Here is a 19,846-nt window from a genome sequence, read left to right as displayed (position 1 = left end):
TCTCGAAGTAAGTTGAACCTTCCTTAAACACTCTTTCTTACTCTTTTTCATTCAACGCTATTCTGAAACCTTATTCTGGTAGGGAATTGTAAGTTGAAACGAGGAACGATAGGAAAGGTTAACTAAATTAAAATAACTGCTATAAAATTAAAATATACCTTACAAATTTCTCAGTATTTCTTTCGTATTTTATCGTAGTGGAAAGTACGGACACTCCCTCTGTTGTCCAGTATTCGTTGACTCCCCCAGCAGATGTTTCTCAGGCGCCATCTCCGACTCACATGTATGCTCCAGTTGCTCCTGATTCGCCTCGATCACCTCAATACAGAGACACAACGGAGCCTAATCGTTCTCCTGGACACGAAGGTGAAACTTTTGATTAACTAATTGGTTATTTATTCTAGGATTTAATCTTCTAACCATATTAATACTATACTCAGAGTTTTCTGTTTATTAAATGGGATCTGTCATATACATTTCTTAAATATTTCACCGTCCTATTCTTTTCTATGCTATTTCTTCTTTTAAAGATAAATATAACTTATTCTGAATTTAAATTTACTAAGTTCTTATCTTTGGAATAGATCTAGAGTTTAGGATCCTGTCACTTACGTCTGCGTTACCGAGACCAGCAACAAGCTTATTTGGATACTTTCTTGTCTTGTGGGCAGAGGGTAGTCTTATATACTCTCCTGTTTTTTCACACCGCAAGGCCAAACAAATTTTTCAAACTTAATTATAGTCTCCTATTCCTTCAAAGTATTCCCTTTCTTATTTCACGCATTGATCACAGAGACTGCATCGTAATTAGAACGCTGCTTGGAATTCATTTAATTGAAATGAGTTTCAGACATCTCTTCTTCGTTCTGAATGTTGTTTGAAGAATCAAAGTTTAAAAATTACATGATTACCTTTCGAAACTTTTATGAGTACTTTAATAATATAATAAAAGCTGGAAAAATGATCCCCTTTCATTAAAAAGTCAGTAATATTATTTTCGTCGCATTTCTAGATTTCCTCGACCTCTTTATGTCGCCAAGTTCTTTCATTCTAAGACTTACTGATTTATCACACATTCGTTGCTATGAACAAAACTAATTGTATTACAACAAAAAAAATTGTATTACATTCGTTGCTATGAACAAAACTAATTGTATTACAACAAAAAAATTGTATTACATTCGTTGCTATGAACAAAACTAATTGTATTACAACAAAAAAAATTGTATTACATTCGTTGCTATGAACAAAACTAATTGTATTACAACAAAAAAATTGTATTACATTCGTTGCTATGAACAAAACTAATTGTATTACAATTAGTTTTGTTCATAGCAACGAATGTGTGATAAATCAGTAAGTCTTAGAATGAAAGAACTTGGCGACATAAAGAGGTCGAGGAAATCTAGAAATGCGACGAAAATAATATTACTGACTTTTTAATGAAAGGGGATCATTTTTCCAGCTTTTATTATATTATTAAAGTACTCATAAAAGTTTCGAAAGGTAATCATGTAATTTTTGAAAAAAATACTTCTGATTTTTTTCCATTTTTTAAAACTAAAACTTCTAATGTGGCTTTAACATTAAACTACAGATCTAATTTAATATTGATAATTTTTGCATAACTCCTTATAATGCGGAGGAATACTCTTGCCCCCTAGATTCATAATGTATATTCCAGAATCATTAAATCTTACCAGATGATCTCGATTTCTCATTACTGGAAGTCTAGTTAGTCGATTTAATATGCTGCTCTGTCAATAATCTTTCGCAATCGATGAGATTTGTAGATAGTAGTAATTAGTTGTGAAGGTAATCTATGTATAAGGGAGTACATAATGTTACTAGTATTATGGCCATCGAAGCCATCAAAGATTACGTCAGATACGTGTTTGAATACAGTACTAGTATGTCTGATTTGAATCCTCTGCAATAAATCTGAAGAAAAAAGTATTATTGGCAATTATATAATCCTTTTCATTGCAAATTAAGTTTGATATTGAGTATTTTCCTCCAATTTTACTAAAATTTGTTACGTTCCTTGACTACTTTATAAATTTTGTAGGTTTTTTTTTAATTCCATTGAATGTTTCTGAAATTCTTAAAGGATTTTCTTTTATGTGTATTTTATTCTGTTGTGACCTTTAATTTTCTCTTTTCTGCAATATAAATTAAGATAATATTAATAACTGAATTATACTTCCGGGCTAAATACAGTGTAAAACTAGATAGTAAAAGAATATTGATATATGATTCATTTATATCGCAGGAATTGAAATATTATACCGTTATAAATATTCGTTACTATGTTTAACTCTTCAAATATAACTCGTATCTGATCTAAGAAAAGATAAACTTTATTTTTACCTATTCTTCATTTTCAAGAAAAAACGGAATCCTTCGTCAGTGTATCTAGGTTATAATGCTATGCTTGTAATATTAACATATAATTAAAACGTAATTGAATATATAAAGAATCCTTAAAATGTTTTCTTTCGTTTTTAAGACTTTAAACAGAATTGAACGATATTAAAATAGAGTAATAATAAAAATTTGTATCCAGGTTCTCCTTCATATGGTAGAGATAAACGGGCAGACCCAGACAGGAGTCAAACTCCCACCGCATCTGGCAGTTATTGGTACAAACCGGGTGCTAGAAGGGATGCTACAGAAGAAGAAGAATATCCCGAGAGAACATTTAGAGGACACTCAAGAAGGGTTCGTATTGTGACTAGAAATGACTTCTTACATAAAACTTAAAAGCATTATAATTCGCAATAAAAAGTAGTTTCGGTATTTTAAAAGAAGGACGAATTTGTAAGGTTCTAATGTATCTAGAAGCTTGTGTTAAAGTCTTGCATTCTCTACTAGAATGATAGCAAGTTATCGCCTGGTCTGAAATTAATCAGAAAGTCGTGAGACGGTTAAAATAATCTTCTTTATTTAATTCTTAAATGAACGGAAAGGGAAAACTTCTGCAATAAACAAACCGGCGCGACTTGCACTGTTTTATTTGAGAGTTAAATTTCAAAGTAACAGACTACACATAAAATACACCACTCAAAACTGGCTCAGATATTTTATGGCGCTTTTTTACTTCCTTGTACGAAGTAAAAAGGAAGTATTGTAATCGAGAAAAGTTTCAGGCAGCATATTTCAAAGAAAATATCCATTTTGACCGCTTTCGAATGCAATTTAACGATGTTTTTGCGTGATATCTGTACGTAAGGACAGAATAAAAGACTCTTTTCCTCCAAAAAAATTATAAAACTGCTTTAAAGTGAACTTTGAAGAGAATTTTTCGTGGCGTCTGTACGAACGTATGTACGTACGTATCTCGCATAACTCAAAAACGAGTAGCCTCAGGACGTTGAAATTTTGTATATAGGACTGCTATAACATGTAGATGCGCACCTCGTATTTTGGTTGCAATCGGCAGCACCAAACGTATATAAATATATTTATATATATATCCACTCTGTTACCCGGCTCAGTGATCTCAGTTTCTTTACTCTTGTATGTTTGTAAATTGCACATTTTTTGCTTTACAAATGATTGAATTATGTTGTTCTTATCTTCCGGTTAAAGATTTTATGCCTTTAGTAAATCTGTATGCAATATTTTTAGAATTATCAACAATTTTAAAGTTTTTTAAGTGCCTCTAAACCTTTTTTTTTTTTTTTTTTTTTTTTTTTTTTATGGCGTCCATTGATTGTTTACATTTGAAACAGCAGACTAGTGGATTTGTTTGCAATTAACTTAACTTAGCTTAGAGAAACTTAGCTTCGCAATAATAAAGATAACGCCTTCATTTATTATTGCCAATTAAATCATGCTTAATCTTTTCTGGAATTTTTTTCGAGGAAATAAGTGTTTAAGATTTACTTCGTTATTTTTAATATAGATATTTTGAGTTTTTATGTATTTTTGCCTTCTCGCGAAGTGAGAACTGAATTAATTGAATGAGAAATACTCAATCGTCTGTGAAAAATAATCTTTCGCAATCGATGAGATTTGTAGATAGTAGTTTCTTTTTTGTTTTGTTTGCTTAATTTCTTTTATACATTATTCTAGCTTTATTATAGTATTTGAATAGAACATGTGGCAACGATTAGATAATTCTTTAAATGATATAAATTTTGTGCATTCTGAGTTATAATATGAACGAAATATAATACTGTTAAGTGAACCTAGCGCCAGCGTGTCGCTATGGTAAACAAATCGAGTGAATTTTAAAGAATGCATTTATTCTATTGTGGTTTATGCGCTGTCGGCGAAGTAGATTTAATTCAATCCAATAAGTTTAAGCGAAATGCAAGAAAGAAGGCGTATAATTTAATATTCCGTACAAGGAAGTCATGTGGTGTACACATCAGATTTTTTTTAAACGTTACCTAGCGAAGCTAGCAAACAACGGCCAATAAGACGCTCAAGTCGGAATACAACATAAGCAGAGCTGCCGAAAGCTGTCTTGCTACCAGAAGCTCTGTACTACACATTCAGAACCCTCAGTTTAAATACCCGAAAACCTAATTCCTATAGGTGAGAATTACGAATATGAAAAGCTATATTAAAGACCTAAATTATAATAATTGGTTAATTAATATAAAATACCTTACAAATTATATCAGATTTGCATAACTTCCATGTTATTTTTTAAATAATGTGTCAGTGGCTTAGATATACATAACATGCGAAAAACCGAAAATTTGCAAAACATCGAATTTTGGCATCTGATAATTATTCATAACGATCCTAATCTCTCGATCGTTATGATGACCAGCGGAGAAACCAATGTCGATGGATACAGATTCGCATCCGTAATAAATGAGAGATATTCGTGACTATTTTCTAATTGTAGATAGGAGTTCTTTGGTTAAACTCCGATAGTTCAGAAACTCTTTCAAAACATGGTAGTGAGAAGAGAAAAATAATAGATTCTTAGTTTCCATTCCTTTTAGCGAGTTCTCAATCAAAATTGCGAATGAGGTGGGCAAAGTTGCGTTGTCTTTTTAAATGCTTATAGCTTCAAAAGCAGCAGTCCAACTGCTCAACCATAAGCGCATATTACCAAAGCTGAAGCAAATGTATCCATCAATGATTACGAGTAATTATAAGGCCTATCCTCATTGCCAGTACCGGGACTAGTGACAAACAAAGGAACAGCGACATAATAAATGTTATTCGAATCCTAGGAGAACAGATAGATTTCTATTTTGCTGTAATGTAAAGCATCGAAATAGAGTTTATATGATGAATTTGGGTAAAACCAGCAAAATACCTATTCGTATTTTTTGGCATAGTATTGAAGATCTGAAATAATTATAAATAATATATATTATAAATAATATAATAAAAATAATTATCATAGTTATAAACAATAGTTCTTGATAGAACAATAAAATTCGTGTATTATGTTAAAACAATTTAGACAACCACATTATCTAAATTATTAATAGTAAAAGATATAGATCGTTCGTATTAAGTTGCTCCAAGCTATAGAAATTATTTTTAGAATAATCGATTACCTGTCAGATCCCTTTCAGTAAGTCAAGCTTTCATTCTTTATGCCCTGAGTACATAGTTCAGCATGGTGATCCTCTGAGAGAAAACAATAAAATAAAGTTAACAATTTCTTTTCATCCTTTTGTACAGTATTCCGTATGTACTATATGCATGACAGTTTGCTTTCGATACAAACTTCCTTCTAAACTTGAATTTTTTCTTTAGATCTTTGAAATTTTAAAATCGACTTCTGATATTTTACCCGATTAGCATGATAAATGTGTGCAAAGAACTGCCTTCTTTCTTGTTCCGATTCCCGATTCCCCCCCCCGATGGCGGACTCTAACCGTTTATAGGCATTGGCCACTACTAAGACAGCAAGCAGTGATCATTTTATTGTGAATAGGTTGGCCATTGCGCCTCCTATGAGGAGGCGGACAAGTTACATCCATGCCTTCTTCGGGATTCGAACTCGGGCCCGTCGGTTCGGCAATCAAAGTCACTAACCACTTTCCCGTCTCGACGGCGATTCCCGATTATATACTCATAAAATTTTTAATGTATTTTACTACTCTGTGTATTTTTCGTATCCTATACATTTTTATAACTCTTTAAAATTCAATTTCTTAATGCGCAAAGATGCACTTTTAACTTTTTAATCTTTCTATTAATTCTTCTTTCAAGCATCTATCATAATATTTCAATACTAAATTTTGTTTATAAAATTTTGATCGTTTCTATTTGCTTATTTTTTATTTAGGAATCTCAGCATTCACCTAGCAATCGTCATCGACAGCACGTTATTAGTCACAAAAATGAAGAATCCTTCGAAGACAAAGCTTCTCCGGAAGAATCCAGTAAGAAACGTAGTAGGTTTAATGGAAGAAAGAAATACAATAAGTGGAACTAATTACAACGGCAATCGATTTTTCTTTCTTTGCATGATAAAAATTAAAACTATTCGTGCTAGCGATTTTTTTTCATATTTTCTTTACTTTTGCTGCCATTAACTTCAAATTATTTGAATCACTTTTAATTATCATTATTTCTGTGAAATTATATGTTTTTATTCTTTACCTTTTTCTATCTGTTATGAAGAACTATTAAAATTTAAGAAAATAAATGGATATAAGGAAGAAGTATTTCAGTGTATTTTAAAATAATTCACCTTTAGCAGGTAGAAGCAGACAGAAGCTTTATAGTCTTTCGCTTTCGAAACTATCAAAATTGGAAGAGTGAGAGAGTTCATTTTCTTTTAAAATTTTATTGCAATTAGAAGCTTTTTAGCGTTTCAGTTTCTAAACTATAAAAATTGCTATAGAGTAAGAGAATTCATTTTCTTTTGAAATTTTATTGCAGTATAAAAATTTCTATAATTTCCTCAAAATGTCAATGATGCATTATTTTTTCAAAAACTGTATTATGCTTCATTTTTAAAGAAATATCACCCGATCAGGAGAAGGAATTGATTATATTTAGCATTATTTATAACGAGGTTTATAACTCATACATAAGGGAGCTCATACACCTTAAATCCCTTATGATCTTCGAATATGTGACTGTTGCAAGAATTGGGATATTTTATTTATTTTAAAAGCAATTACTTCCAACTTATTACAGCTGACTACATAATATAGCTGCTTTGAGAACTAGTAACCAGAAAGTTTGTGTTGCCACAAATATTTTTGTAATTCAATCCACTTTGTGACAAAAATTTTCGTCATGTTTCCACCTTTGGCGCATGCTATTTTGAAAATGGCTTATGGTACATACTTGAAATTTGGTGGAATTCCTTATATGGGCACTATTTTCTAACTGAACTAAAAATCTGATGAACATTTTGATATTAAAAATTTTATGCAGGAAAACAGTACAGATTTTTTTAATAAAATGCGTTTTATAAACTTATAACGTTGCGCGCCTCCAACTTGCACGCAACCAAGAGGTGACTGTGAAAACTTGTATAAAAGATAGAGCCTTGTGAAGGGGTTAAGTCCCTTTTTATTCAACGTAATAAAATTACAATTGCGTGCTCTTCACGCTCACAGACTGTGCCAACTTGGCAGTCAAATAAAAATAATAACCTGAAAAGAAAGTAAAGACAAGATTCTAACTACGAGGCTCTCTAAAATAACTAACTCACCGCGTTTTACAATACCGCTGCTAATTCAGCAGACTTGAAGCTCACTGGAACGATTACCACTACTTCCCGCCAAGCACATAGGTCGCAACGCGGGGTTCTTCAATTCTCGCTAACTACCTCCGCGCTCGTGCAGTAAGAATATCACACCGAACTTGTTTCCTTCCTATTTAAATCATAATACTTCCGCTGATAATTTGAATCCTTGCGCGTTCTACTAAAATTTACATATTCTGGCATTGGCAGTTCCAGGGGAAAGTAAGGCTTGACAGGAAAGATAGTTTAAACTTAAAATAAATGTTAGTTGAAATAAATATAAACCCTACATTTGCCGCTTCCAGAATTTGGAAAACTTGGAAGCAGGTCCTACAAACGACCTGTTGTAAATTTCTCTAATTCTGAACTAATTGGCGAGAACCTCGTTTACACAAAAAAAAAATATCTTATGTAACCATTTGTATACTAAAATTCTGTTGATCGTTACAAAGCTTTCTTCTTACAGCAACTTTTCCTGGACTTCATCAATCAATCCTGGTCTTTCCTTCCAGCATCTGGAAGGAATAAGTATCAGTATCTTTCTACATACATTATAATTTACACTTTCTTGACACAATAAATTTTTGTTTTTAAACGATTCGTTTTTCTTAGTTATTGCTTACTTCACATTCATTCAATTTTTCAAGCATTAATTTAACTTTACCCTGGCTCTCCACCGTGTGTGGTGTCAAACGGGAATATTCGTGTTTTAGTCTTACAACACTTCCCCTAACCACCATGATTTGTTAGAATTCAACGACCAAATAGACACACCTTACTCGACATTCTACAACTCAATGAGCTACTTTAATAGTCTTAAAAATTAAAATGTAGGTGGAGAACCCTACAAAACACATTCATTCTAACTTCCCCCTCATTCATCTTTAAACATGCAGGCTTTCGCTCTAAAGCATGACTTTATCTACAATTTACTACTTAAATTTTGACTTCATTGCTTTTAAGCATTCACTTTTAGCATCTACAATTTTATGCTTCTAGACTAAATTCTACTTTTACATAACATGCAAGTATTTACATACATTTACAAAAGTTTAATACATATGCTTTTTACAATTTACCATAAAATGAATAAGAGAAAATAAATTTTTACTTTACTCATTCTTCGCCAAGCTGGCGGCACTGAAAGTAAAATTCTTATTAATACAAGAATACGAAGTTATTTTTATCTTCGGCCAAATTTTGGCTTTAACATAACAGAATTAGTCTTTCGACCAACAGAAAATGCTTGTTTTTAGCTTTTACACTTAAAGAAAATAATACCTTTGCCCCAGCTAAATAAAGTAAAACAAAACCAAGTCTCAACCGAGACATATTGACTCTCGTCAAAACATAGAACCCCGCACTCATGCACAACATTTCGGAACAAAAGAGAAAAAAAAAATTTATAGAAGGTTTTAACTTATCTTTGAGTTTTCGATGCTTGAAACTCCGTCAATCGTTTTTTGCAGAATTGGTCCCAAGTTAGAGGTTTCATGGATGTTAATCTTCTCCTTACTGATCTCCGAGTGTCGTCCACGTTGCTTTTTCTTTTGCGTCCTCTACATGCTGGCCTCTTGACGGAGTAATCGTCTGGTTGTTGGCCTTTCCGTTTCTCCCGGGTCGGCTGGTCTTGACGTCCTCCGGTCTGGAGTCCTTCTTGAATTTCTTCTGTTCCTCGTATTTTTGTGCCTCCTGTTGGCGTTTCAGTTTCCGGAACGGCGGCCTTGCTGGCACCTGACTCTGTGGCCGTGTGCGCGTTCTCCTTGATGTGTAATTTCTCCTGCTATCCTTTGTAGGTGGTGTTTTTCTCTTTACCACGGTTTCTTTACCCGGTTCATCTGTATTTTTGTTTTTCTTAAACGCTGGAGTTTGAAAATTATTTTTTCTTTTTGATACCGACGTCCGGGTTGTAGAAGTATCTTACAACCTTAGAAGTATCTTACTTCTAGGTCTCTCTTCAGTTCTCTGTTTCTTGGGTGGTGGAATAGTTGTCTCTGGCCCTTCTATTTTGTTTAGACTTGAGTCCTGCAAGAAACTTTTAAGGATTTCAAAATCATTTGGATTATAGTATTTTTTCACCTGGTCGGGACTTGCTTTACAGATTTCCCCTCTCTCGTTCTTAAGATATAAGACTACTCCTTTGATTTCCTGAATTACATAGGGGCCTTCAAACTTTGGAGCTAGCTTTGCCATAAAATTGTCTGGGGCACTTGATAAAGAAAATTTCCGCTTCAATACTTTATCCCCAACTTTAAAATCTGCTTCACGGCGTTTTCTATCGTAATATAGTTTCTGCCTATTTCTTGCCGTATCTGAGGTTTTAAGCGCCTGATCAATGAGCTTTTGCACATCTTTTTGTTTAAACTCCTGCTCTCTTTGTTGCACAAAGAATAATTTATCTAAAGGCGTAATTAGCTTTCTGCCTAAAAATAATTCTGCTGGAGTTTTTCCCGTAGTATCATGATGTGCCGTTCTTAAAGCATAAGCTAATTCATTTATGTAGCCATCCCAGCGCTTGTGATGTGCTCACGTAACTGCGAATTATTTTTACTATGTTTTTATTAACTCTTTCTGCTATGTTAGCCTGTGGTCTATACGGAACCATTTTGATATGGCGTATGCCAAGTCCATTGCATATGTTTTCAAATATTTGACTAATGAATTGTTTTCCGTTATCGCTAATGACTTTTATCGGTGCACCGTATTTTAAAATGTATCTGTGTAAGAATGCATCTGCGACTGTTTTGGCTGACGCGCGTTTAAGTGGAACAATTTCTATCCATTTTGAAAAATGATCTACTATTACTAAAAGAAAACGATTTTTATTTAACTCGCTCTGGGGGAAGGGACCAAGGAGATCTATGCCTAAAATTTCATTCGGAAATGTAGCGCGAATGCTATTTAAGTACCCGGCCGGGCTGTAATTAATATCATTTATTAACTGACATTGATTGCAGGACCTGACATACGCCGTTACTATTTTGTATAATTGCGGGAAATATACCGCCTCGCGTACCCTTTTTATAGTCTTTCTGACCCCGAGGTGGCCCGCTGTTTTTTCTTCGTGCAACTCCTTCAAAATGCTTAATCGAAGCGAGGCTGGGATGACTGGCTTATACTCAATATTTTCGTTTGTTGTTTTCGTATAGAATAATAAATTATCTATTATTTCATAGTTTTTTGCTCTATTTCTTATCGCATCGATATCTGTATGCTCAAAGCTTTCGGGGTCTTTCAAATAAGCATAGATATTTCCAAATTCAGGATCAGCTTTCAGTTCAGTAATAACCGTATCTCTAGAATCTAAAATTTTTGAAGTCAACACAGCGCATTTAAGTTCATTTCCTTCATCGTCCAGTTTTATACGGGAAAGTGCGTCAGCTACATTGTTTTCCTTACCCGGTTTATATTTTATTGTGATATTATATTCTTGGAGTTTTAAAGCCCATCTTATTAACCTGGGCGTTAGAGTTTTCCCCGAGTAAAGTCTACCAACAGCCGCATGATCCGAAAAGACTGTTACTGGCGATTTGCCGAAATAAACTCGAAATTTGTGTACAGCCATTAATACGGCTAATGTTTCTCTTTCTGTAGCTGTATAATTCCTTTGTGTCTGATTCAATGTTTTACTAAAAAATGCCAGCGGATGGTTATTTTGCATAAGAACCGCACCCACCGCATAGTCTGACGCATCTGCTGCAATTTCCAGGTTTTCGTCCCCCTCAGGGAATTTTAAAACAGGGGCATTAATAAGCGCTTCTTTTAATCTTTCAAAAGCTGTGTTAGCTTCCGCTGTCCACGTAAATTTACTCTTTGTTCTTTTGATTACTAAGAGTGGTTCAACAATATTAGCGAAATCTTTTATGAAAGATCGATAGTAAGAACATAACCCAAGGAAAGATGAAAGTTTCTTGGCGGTCTTTATTCTAATAGCTTTCTTAATAGCTTTTATTTTTGAATCTTGCGTTTCTATACCCTTTTGCGAAATTTTATAACCGAGATATTTAAGTTCTTTAGTTGCGAACTTGCATTTTGAGGCGTTAATTGTAAGACCGGCCTCTTTTAATAATTTAAAAACTTGTTCGAGGTCATTAATGTGTTGTTCCAACGTACTACTCGTTATAATTATATCATCTAGATAAATTAAAGTTGATTTTCCTAGGACAGGCTTTAGAACAATGTCCATAGCTCTCTGGAATGTTGATGGGGCCCCACACAACCCAAAGGGCATGCGTAAAAATGCATAAGTGCCCGATTTTGTTATAAACGCGGTTTTGTGTATATCTTCGGGTCTCATAGCTATTAGATAGTAGCCAGACGTTAAGTCCAAAGTAGACATATATCTTGTCGATTTGATCTGTCTAATGATCTCGGCTATAACCGGCAAAGGGTAAACTGGAAATTTAGTAATACTATTTAGTTTTCTGTAATCAATAGCAAACCTCCAAGCCCTTTTATCCGAAGGAGGAAACTCGTTCTTTTTCCTACATAGTACGACTGGACTCGCGTACTCACTATTTATGGGCGTTATTATTTTATTCTTTAACATCTCCTGAATATGTTCTTCGATGATTAGGTCTTTTTGTTTATCATAACGATACGGTTTAGTCCTACAAGGTTTTTCGGCATTTAATTGAATCTTGTGAGTTACTATCTGGCAGTTTCCTGGTTTTTCTGAAAACAAATGAGAAAAATTACTCACCACTTGCTGTATTGCTTTACTTTCATGGTCATTCAGATGGCTAAGGTCCACTTCAGGTGTCTCCACACGTTCCACCATCCTCTGGTCCATCTCCAACACCACGGAACTATCTTGAAAATTTAATTTGGCCCTCGCGGCCCTTAGAAAGTCCATACCTAAAATAAGAGAGTGTTGCAGGTCTTTCACCACAAAAATTAATACTTTGAGATTTTCCTCTTTTACCTGTAAGTTTAATGATAATTTCCCGATGCAGTGACATGTTTTTCCTTGCGCTGCTATAATTTCCGTATTTCTGGTTTTAAATATTCGTATCCTATAAAAATTCTTTTTGAAGAAATTTTCACTCATAAAATTTCCTTCTGCTCCTGTATCTATGAGGGCTTCTACTGGTACATCGCCAACCAGGACTTGTATAATTGGTAGCTGTGAGTTTTTTACGATGACCGTGTTTAAATGTCTATTTGAGGGTTTTTCTAAAACTTCCGGGGTCTGGGCCCTCCCTTTCACAGGCCCCTCTACTCGTTTAAAGCTTTCCTTTCAATCTGTGTCTTCTGGGTACGCGGATGTTTATTTTCAAATTTTCTTTTTGGGCCTTGACCTTCGAGTTTCGATGCGTTAGCTTGATAGTTCTTTCCCCCATAAGAGCGATTTCCATTTCTGGTTTCCTCCTTCCTTCGGGTACTTTGAGAATATGTTTCCCCTCTCGCTTTTTCCGCTATTCTGCGATTTTGAAACTTCACCGCCAATTCGAAAAGTTCCTGCAATGTGGTTGGGTTTCTAATTTCAAAGTAGTCTTGAACAGCGGGTAACAATCTTGGTAATATTATTTCAATGATCTCCGCATCGGGTTTCTTTCCATACAGCATATCCGTTAGCTTGATTTTTCGTAGAATAAAGTCCGTCAATTCTGCTGTATCCCGTTGATAGAAACTATATAGCTCGGCTTCCAGCCGTGCGCGATCTTTCACTATGGGGAAGGCCTTTACTAACGATTTTTTGAAATTTTCAAATGTATACGTCGGGCTTCCAAATTCACCTAGTAGAAATTTTCCTATGTTTTTCCACCATAGCGCGGCCTGTCCTCTTAGTGCTGATGTGGCGATGGCAACTTTTTGTCTTTCAGGCACAGGGTAGAGCTGAAAGTGGTTTTCTAGACCTTCTAAAAATACCGCCACCGAATTTTTTCCGTCGAAATGGACGTTTGGCTTGATTGATGCTCTCAAAGTCTGGACCAGGTATCCAAATCCTTCTAACTGACTTGTCATTTCTTGGTGTTGTCCAGCGGCTTCCATCCAATTTTCGGCCATTTCAGTTCGATAAGTGTTCGGGCGCCAATATAACGTTGCGCGCCTCCAACTTGCACGCAACCAAGAGGTGACTGTAAAAACTTGTATAAAAGATAGAGCCTTGTGAAGGGGTTAAGTCCCTTTTTATTCAACGTAATAAAATTACAATTGCGTGCTCTTGACGCTCACAGACTGTGCCAACTTGGCAGTCAAATAAAAATAATAACCTGAAAAGAAAGTAAAGACAAGATTCTAACTACGAGGCTCTCTAAAATAACTAACTCACCGCGTTTTACAATACCGCTGCTAATTCAGCAGACTTGAAGCTCACTGGAACGATTACCACTACTTCCCGCCAAGCACATAGGCCGCAACGCGGGGTTCTTCAATTCTCGCTAACTACCTCCGCGCTCGTGCAGTAAGAATATCACACCGAACTTGTTTCCTTCCTATTTAAATCATAATACTTCCGCTGATAATTTGAATCCTTGAGCGTTCTACTAAAATTTACATATTCTGGCATTGGCAGTTCCAGGGGAAAGTAAGGCTTGACAGGAAAGATAGTTTAAACTTAAAATAAATGTTAGTTGAAATAAATATAAACCCTACAAACTCAACTCCAAAGAAAATAAAAATTTAACGTGAAATTCTTAGAATTTCTAGTTACAGTAGTTAAAAATATTATAAAAGCTATATATTAAATATGGAATTAAATTATGCAACAGAATGTTTTAAACTGTGCGCGCATGGTGGAAACACGACGAAAACTTTTGTCAGCGGATTAAATTATAAAAATATCTGTGGCAACACAAACTTTCTGATTACTATTTCAGAAAGCAGCTATATTATGTAGTTACTTGTAAAACGTTGGAAGTAATTGCTTTTAAAATAAATAAGTTATCCCAATTCTTACAACAGTCAATATTCGAAGATCTTATGGGTTGTAAGATGTATGAGTCCCCTTAACATATTAGTTCTACTTTTCCATTCACTAACGTATACGTATGAATGCATTGTTGTATGTAACCTAAATTTGTTTTCAGCTTGTTCGCTAAATCATGAATGACACCTAACCAGTATTTTTTAAGCCTCCTTAGCTTAGAACTTGGCATATATTCGCCCAGACATCGGTTTTAACTTATGCTCATATACTGTTGTAGATTGTGCATCATTATTTTATCTCCTCATGCAGAAAAGAAACAGGAAACCCTTTTAATATACAGTCGTGTGCAAAAGTTTAAGACCACAGATGGAAAAATCAGATTTATTGGAATTCCGCAACAAAAACATATAATATAAATGAAAAAAATAGACTTACAAGGTTATTGAAGTATAGTCAGTATTTTGTCTGACCTCCTTTATTTTATATCACTGCTGCAATCATTTTAGGAATGCTATGAACTGGAGACTGGCCATAAGCTTGAGAAATCTCTGTACACCATACATGCTTTATTGCTTCAAAGCGTTCTATAGCGCTGGATTTGGTAGCTTCTTCGCGACTTTATATTTCACAATACACCACCGGTTCTCTATGGGATTCAAATCTGGGCTGTTACCTGGCCAATCAAGCACTTGGATTTGAGTAGCCCTCAGATAGTCCTTAAATTCCTTGTTATGTGATATGGAGCCCCATCATGCATGAAAATTGAACATTTGTGAACATCCAAGTGAAGTTTCAACTTGCCACTTAACAAATTAAAATGCCGACTGCCGTTCATTGTGGTTTTAGGCAGCAGGAAATATACAGCAGCAGTACCAGACGAAGACATTGTATCCCATATCATCATGCTTGGAGGGTGTTTCACTGTTGGAATTGTATATCTCTCGTCTTATCTTTTTCCAAATGGGCGGCGAATACGTTTAGCACGTGCAGAAAATTGCTGCACATTTGACTCATCGGAAAGTAGCACTGTACCCTACTCTTGTTCACTCTAATTCTGATACTGTCTGGCGAAAGTCATTTGTTCATTTTTCATGCTTTGAGTAAGTCGAGGTTTCCTTGCAGGTTTATAGGAAAATAAACTGTAAACTTTAGTCAAATATTTTGAAATCGTACTCAAGTGACGTTGGTATGCTTTGCAGTCAGAATGGTGAAAATGGTGCAATCTGTTAAAATGTAGGAAAACGGCTACTGGTCTTAAACTTTTGCACGTGACTGTATTTTATTTACTATCCTTACATCCCTATAAAATACTCATCTATGTTGAAACTGGTTGCATTTGTTCGAGTTGCTTCTTATCTGTAATGCCTTCGTCAAAGCATTCTCGTGCCAGTGCGAAATGAAACATTATCGTTCTGAAAGGCATATGTTTATGCTGTTGTGCTACTGTTATAATTATGTTTGAAATTGTATTATGGGCTGTGGATGATTTACACGCAGTCCGAGATACATGTAATTTACATTTGGAAAGAATCTCTCCTTCGCAAAACACCTCATGATTATTCAACCATTAAATGAGAAGCAAATACGCTTTAGATTTAAAGTCATTTGCTATTAGTTCATTTGAAAAAGAAACCAAAAATCAATAATTATCATACTAAGTCCAATATTACTAACATTTCAGTTTTTACTGAAATTGCAGAAGTTTATTTTTGTATTTTATTCTTAATTTTTTAATCCTACTTGTGAAAATTATACCAATTTTTTTTTATCTGAAAAATGCTTTCCATTGTACTTCTTTATATTGTTTAATCACATTAGTTAGTTTTCAGTTTATTGTCTTACAATTCTGTAACCGTTCAATATTTGTTTTAATACTTATATTTTTCCAAATTATGTTTGAAAAGAAGTCGAAATTACCGTACAAAAGATCAATTAAATGTGAAGTTTGTTGTATATGAATCTATTGTATATTTCTATTGCTTTAAATCAAAAATTGATTAGTAAAAACATTTTTCTAAGAAATGGAATTAGGAGTTATCTCGTAGACACGCTGTGGAGAAAAAACAGTTAATTTTTAAAAATTAATTATATAAGTTATTTTTTCTTGTGATAGTGATATTGTTCATAACTTTATTTATCAGGGGGGCGAAGACTAAATAAATGAAAAAAAACTTTTTTAATCATGCTTAAAATGAAATACAAGCATACCTAATTTTTATTATACACGATAGATAAGTTGCCGAAGAATAAAAAAAAATCTGTTTAATACGTAACAAGATTTTATTCATTTTCAATTTTTGACAATAAACGGTGCATATCTTTTCGTACGCCTGGAATATCATTACTATCGCTAAAAATCTGGACATCGTCTTCTTCCCCTATTCATAAAATTCTTTATGTAATATTCAGAGCAAAATCAGCACGAGTCTCCTCTGCTTATGTTTCACCAGTTTTAGAAACGAATTTAATTACTAATCATTGTGTTCATGTTTTGTTTAGGCCATTATATATTTATCTATATCTCTATGGCAACAAATTCAGTTCACGTTGAAACTTCTCAGCGCGTTCCTCATTGGGGTCATATTTAGTAAAATGATTGCCCAGTTTTTTGACCAGTTGCAGACCTTATTTCATTAAATCTGCATTCAAAACTGGATCATTTTTAATCATTATCACTATCTTTCTTGTCTCAAGGAGTATTCTGTGACTCAAAAACAAGTTCTAATTTTTGTACTACTATAGCACAAATATAGATTGTTTTTCTTCTAATTTAGGGGGACAAAAAACTGGCTTGGCCCTCTCGGGTTAATTTAAAATGACACACGTAAAAAGAGAATGAAATATTTATTTTGAATTTGCATTAAATCAAATTCCATTTTAAAAAAAGTTCTTAAATTAATTGGTATTAATTAGTATTAATTAGTAGAATATAGTGTTAAACTTAAAAACACTCCATTGCTTCACTGATTGTTTTATTTACTACTGCTTGTGATGCATAAATCTTCTCTTTGATATGTGTTTTTTCAAACAGAAATAAGCTTATTACGCTAAAAATCTCTTTTTTAAATGTCACATGTTTGGTACATTGTCGATGCCAAATTGGACGGTTCATTTAGAATCATTCGTCGGCTACGGCATAAGTGAAGAGAGAGAGTGTAATGACACCAATTAATTGAGTATCTGCTTCTCCAAATGTAGCAACGCTCAGTGCATTAAATTAAGGCACTTATATGTTAAAACTTTTATAGTTTCAGGAAATATAGTTTCAAACTGCAGTATTTAAATATTCTTCATAAAAAATTTAAAATAATATTCTAGCTAACGTTTTCTGAATATTTAATTCAATCATCTCTTTCTTTTTTTTTTAATTTCAAAATATCTGTTTTTCGTTTTAAAATAGCATTTCTGGCCTTATACGCTTTCGATAAGATAAATTCTGTCATGAGTTTCAGCATGATTGAACTTCACTTAACAGGCTTAAAGTGTCTTTGTTGTCAGAACACAAATAGAAGATAGCAGGTGGAATGGCAAACTGATCTTTTATCATCGTATGTAGTATATATGTTTTAAGACAAAAAAAATAATACAACCTACTTCGATAACCGAAGCACTTTTTCAAATATTGAGTCTGAGTTTTCAGGAAAGTTTTTAAATTACAGAAAATAACATGTCATAAATTGTTTTAGGGGAAATCAAACAATATATTTTAAAAACTTCTCAAGGAGATGTTCTGGATTTTCAGCATTACTATTATTGAAATAATTGAAGTTTCTAAAGCATCGTTTATTAAAAAAATGAAAATCTTCTTAATGTTTAAGTCCACGACGGCATCCCTCCCTTAGGCAGATAGCCCTCTAGGCTTTGCCGTAATTAAATAACCTAACCTAACCTAACCCTTAATGTTTAAGTATTAACACACATTTTCTTTATTTACAAAAAGAGAATATAGTATTTTCCGCAAAACACCTTCAACAGGAAAAGATTTTTATTGTCAAATCACCTTGCTATAATGTCTTAACTGTTATGAAATATTGCAATCAGTATTTGAACCAAAATTGCTGAAAATTTTCTGCTGTGCTGTTACTCATCGCATATTGCCATTTCCGGTTCTCTAATAACACAATTAAAACTATTGCAAATGCAATAATTAACTATGATTTGGAATCAAACGCTCGGAAATGGGAATAGTGTTGTATATATGTTTAAATAAGTTTATATTTTAACGTGGTTTCCATTCTTTAGACATTTTGGGGGTTAAATACACCAAAAAATTTGTGACAATATTACATTCAGGGTTGCGAAGCATAAAATATTTTACATAGCAGCTGAAAAATTAGTTTCAAAACTGTAATTATCTCCCAAAATATCGCAGTAATTAAACTGTTCTTACACATTTCTAGTACTTTCGTAACATATTTTACACGAAGATACAAACAAAATGTTTCCGCTTTTTTAATAATTACCAGGAAGACCAAACATTTCTCACATTTATCGGTTTTTCTAAACCAATAAATTCGTGCCCGTTCATTTTATGTATGCAGGAAGATTACTAGAAAACGTTTTAATTTTCTGCTCCCTCCTGCTTTATAAATATTTTTGTATTGATGTTTCTAGTTATATAATGGTGTTCCTGTTTTATCATATTATTGATCATCCGAATATTTTATCCAATATGTGTATCATTTTGTGTTATTTTATGCTTGGAGTAAGCTCAGTTTGTATTGATTTGCTATTATTCTTTTCATTGCTGTTATTATTTTTGTTTTATTTATTAATGTTTTTGATGAGTTTTTGTTGTTTGTTGTTAGCTGCTATGATTCATCAGCTGTGATTTTGTTTGCCTTTCCTTCGTAAATAATAGATGTTTCTTTTCTTTTTATTAATTTACATTTTTTCTCATTAAAGTGTTTATTATTTTTCGTTGTCTTCGCCTCGCTTTATTTTTACAAAGTAACATTCAACCGTTATTAACTTACAGAAGTTCCAACTAAATGTCATATATTAAAATTTTATTGAAAAGGATGCATATACGTTAAGAATCTGGAATTAATAACCGTATATAAATAACAGTTTACAGAATGTTTAAATTATTCTAGATTGCTCCCATGTGATGACTTCTATATTCTTCCACAATGGTGGCTATCAAAAACACACGGCAAAACAAAAACAAACAAAAAAAAGTGGACGAACAAAATATCGTGGGAGAAAAGAAAGCAAATTGAACACATCACGGTTTTATAACATCGTGGTAAAAAATATCATCGTACAAATAATCTCATGACGATAACATC

General features: G+C 33.5%; 1 protein-coding gene across 3 annotated transcripts in view; it reads left to right on the top strand.

The window, feature by feature from the left end:
- Rph (Rabphilin) overlaps window positions 1–19,846 on the top strand; it is a 160,597-nt gene that overhangs the window by 72,093 nt on the left and 68,658 nt on the right. For all 3 annotated transcript variants that reach the window (XM_035351089.2, XM_035351090.2, XM_035351091.2), the window contains 3 exons: window positions 199–366; window positions 2,567–2,721; window positions 6,269–6,365. In XM_035351089.2, coding sequence (XP_035206980.1) covers window positions 199–366; window positions 2,567–2,721; window positions 6,269–6,365 — 420 coding nt within the window. The remainder of the gene's footprint in view (window positions 1–198; window positions 367–2,566; window positions 2,722–6,268; window positions 6,366–19,846) is intronic.

This window comes from Stegodyphus dumicola, chromosome 9 (assembly GCF_044657685.1).
Source record: "Stegodyphus dumicola isolate Sdum_Otavi_A_Nest chromosome 9, ASM4465768v1".
NCBI lineage: Eukaryota > Metazoa > Arthropoda > Arachnida > Araneae > Eresidae > Stegodyphus > Stegodyphus dumicola.
The sequence above is the reverse complement of the archived record's forward strand: the minus strand, read 5'-3'. Positions and strand labels throughout refer to the sequence as shown.